General features: G+C 47.0%; 1 protein-coding gene across 6 annotated transcripts; it reads right to left on the reverse strand.

Annotated features, from left to right (window-relative positions):
* Positions 1 to 406: 406 nt before the first annotated feature.
* LOC127752808 (uncharacterized) lies at positions 407 to 2,941 on the reverse strand. 6 transcript variants are annotated; one of them, XM_052278224.1, is made up of 3 exons: positions 1,628 to 2,941; positions 1,401 to 1,522; positions 407 to 782 (listed from the first exon to the last, which is right to left on the reverse strand). In XM_052278224.1, exon 1 carries the CDS (start codon positions 2,435 to 2,437, stop codon positions 1,850 to 1,852), a length of 588 nt encoding a protein of 195 aa, XP_052134184.1. In that variant the 5' UTR covers positions 2,438 to 2,941; the 3' UTR covers positions 407 to 782; positions 1,401 to 1,522; positions 1,628 to 1,849. The 6 variants fall into 6 exon arrangements, with proteins under 6 accessions (XP_052134184.1, XP_052134182.1, XP_052134185.1 ...); XM_052278222.1 differs by having other exon boundaries at positions 1,620 to 2,941; XM_052278223.1 differs by lacking the exon at positions 407 to 782 and adding an exon at positions 898 to 909 and having other exon boundaries at positions 1,620 to 2,941.
* Positions 2,942 to 3,166: the final 225 nt, after the last annotated feature.

Below are 3,166 nucleotides of genomic sequence, written 5' to 3' on the forward strand. Positions count from 1 at the left end.
TTACTCTTAGTTGATTTCTTCTTTAATAGATGTATTACTCTCTGTTGATTGATTTCTTCTTTAATAGATGTATTACTCTCTGTTGATTTCTTCTTTCAGTAAATGTATTACTCTTAGGTAGTTCTCCACCCTTATCTCATTCCTGGTTTTGTACCCATGTCCTCTCGATAAATCATTTACTCTCAGTAGATTCATTTTATTAGTAATTTAATTTACTAATGCAGTGGCCATCTCATGATGTTATTTCTTCGATTAGAGGCAAAATCCCGATCCTTTCAGTTCTTCCAATCATTGGTTGAATTCTTAATGCAAACAAACTCAGAATTGGCCCATTAGTAAATACAACACAACCTGGCGACATAATGTTCTATTTTGTGGACATTAGGACAATACTGAACAAGAAGAATAGTATCCAACATTGCTTCTCTCGGTGTATGGAATTAATTTCGAATTCCAAATTACTAACATAGCCACATTTTACTGCTAATACAAACACCATGTAGTCACATTATTGCTAATACAAACTTCATGTAGTAATAGAGGTAGTAGTCTAATGATGCAATGTCTAAAGAACAGGAATACATATTTCTCTAGATGTTGTTTCTTCTCTAAATTCTTGGCAGGGAACCTTCAGCTGGGGAATGCAATATGCTGGGAGAAAGACCCATGGACGCCAGATAGTGCAAGTGCCACACATCAATGTCGAGCCCACGCGGTGTTGCAGATTCCTTAATCTTCCCCGCCAACATTTATCCATCAACCATGCCCAGTTGTGATTATTCCTGTTCGATAGGACCATATGTAGTGAGCGATTCAGAGAAAATCAATCGATCAGTTCTATTAGATAGAACCATATGTAGCGAGCAGTGACCAATTTCAGAGTAAAATTACTTCTAATTGTGATTATTCCTGTTGTTGTGTTCACAGACCCATCAATCCATTATACATGACATAGTATATATGGTGTGTTTATACTTGCAATGGTTGCTGCTAAAACGATACTGCCATTTTTCATTTCAGTAAGTTGTCCATGGATGTTAAATTCATTTTAGCAACCATATTATTTAACATTTCAAGGGAATTGACTAGCTAGTGCAATTATAGACTATAGTGGAGGTATTCTCTTGCTTGCAATTCCTAATCACAAGGAGAACTGAGCATGTTGGCTGTGAGTACTGTGCACAACAACGTCACTTAAAATTACAAAAATCATACTGATGGACACAGACCACAGGGTCATCAAAATTCTTCAGTATTTATCATCCACAAATCTTTAACCCCACTAATCATTGTCATTAAGTTGCCATGCATGGAAAAAAATCCAAACCTTAACCTCCTATAGTGCTCCACATCAACTGGAGTTAGAAAAACATCATCTACATGAGACAAATATCACTTACAGGTAGCTAAGTTTAGGCATGTTCCCAAACTCCAGGGGAATTTCTTACAGTAAGTCTGAACAAAAATGGAGCCATGAAGTAATTAAGTAATGGTGTTTTCTTCTCCGTTGCAATTTGAAGATCTACCAATAAATTTCAGAAATTATAAATCCCCTCAATTGACAATACAAACTACACGTCTAGAATCGGAAAGATTGAAAAAAAAAATGCCATACTTACTGACTCACTGTTGGAACCAAAAGAATTGATACAGGGAGAAGCGCTGCGTTGCTCTGCTCCCATCTGACCACCTAGGCGCCCGGCGCGTTTGCCCCTGCCCGGCTGCCCCCATAAGCCCAGCTCCTTGCCGCTCCCTGCATGCCGCAGCGCCCCTCGCAAATCGCGACCTCGCTGCTTGCCGCCATCGCTGCCACAACCAAAATCAAGAAAAAAATGAACATGAACCAAAATCAAGATCGAAGGAGGGAAGGATGCACTGAATTCATCATCAAAACAACAGTATAGCAGCAGCAGCAGCAGGCCTGACCACAATTATCCATGATTTTGATCCCTGTGAAAACAACATGTGTGTAAAAAGAAAGAAAAAAAAACGAAGACAACAGGAAAAGGGAGCAGATCCGATGGGTGGTGGAGTTGATGCCGGGTGCACGGAGGAGACGTGGTGAGGTCTCTGGCCGATAACGCAGGTGCACGCGCCACCGGGGATAGATCTGAAGGTGAGGAATTAGCTGCCAAACAAGCGTGGACGATGGTGGCGATCTGGCGGCCGCGAGCGGACGAAGGCGGAACGGCGGCCGCCGACGAGGACGAAGGACGTTGGCTCCTCCGTATAGCTCGCCAACGCGGAGCAGATCGGCAAGGGCCAGTCGGGAAGGTGTGGGGAGGAGCTCGAGGCGGCAGCGGAAGGGAAGCCGGTGGAGGCCGTGGGCGAAAAAGGCAGGCTCCCGTCTTCTCCTGGTCTCCGCCTTTGCCTTAGGAGGAGCCAGATGCGGGCGAACGCGAGGAGGGCAGCCAGAACACGCCGGCGCCTCGACCATCGTCGCCACCCCAAATCCTTCGCAGCCGATGCTTGGTTCGCCTCACCAAGCCGGCGGCGATGCTTGGATCTGGAGCTGCTGGTGCCCTCCCCTGGCCCCTCGGGACTCGACCGAGATCGTCCCCGTCAATGGGCTTCTTGGTCGAGGTAGCAAATGCGCCCGTCTGGAGGATCCTCCACCGCCACAAGCCGTCGTCAAATCCGCCACTAGGCTCTCTTCCCGCCGCCACTGGTGGATCCGTGCGAGCGCTGCTGGATCCGAGCGGGGGACGGCCCCGCCGAGCCCGTCGCACGTTATCCGCCACCACGCCTGCGCGCCCGCCACCGCTCGGCGGTGGAGGAGGTGGAGCCGTGGCGCATCCCGCCCACCGACGCCGCGCTCGCAGTTGCTCGTCGCCCCCGAACCGCCGCCGCCGCTTCTCCTCGCCGCACGAGAAACTGCATGCCTCCGCCGGATCCGTAAAAAATGGAGAGGGAGGGGAAAGTAGGTGGACGGTTTCTACGGAAGAGAGATGGAGCAATATATATAACATGTACATTCGATAGTAAACAATTTACTCGGTAGAAACCGTCAGGCGGTAACGTTTAGTAATGTGTAACCGTCAGGTGGTAACGTGTATATGTCGTGCAGTAGCACTTTACATGTGTAACTGTCATGTGGTAACGTATAACTGTCGATAGTAAACAATTTACTCGGTTTACTGCATTAACATGCATTAACATGTAGTAA

This window comes from Oryza glaberrima, chromosome 10 (genome assembly GCF_000147395.1).
Source record: "Oryza glaberrima chromosome 10, OglaRS2, whole genome shotgun sequence".
In the NCBI taxonomy this organism is placed as follows: domain Eukaryota; kingdom Viridiplantae; phylum Streptophyta; class Magnoliopsida; order Poales; family Poaceae; genus Oryza; species Oryza glaberrima.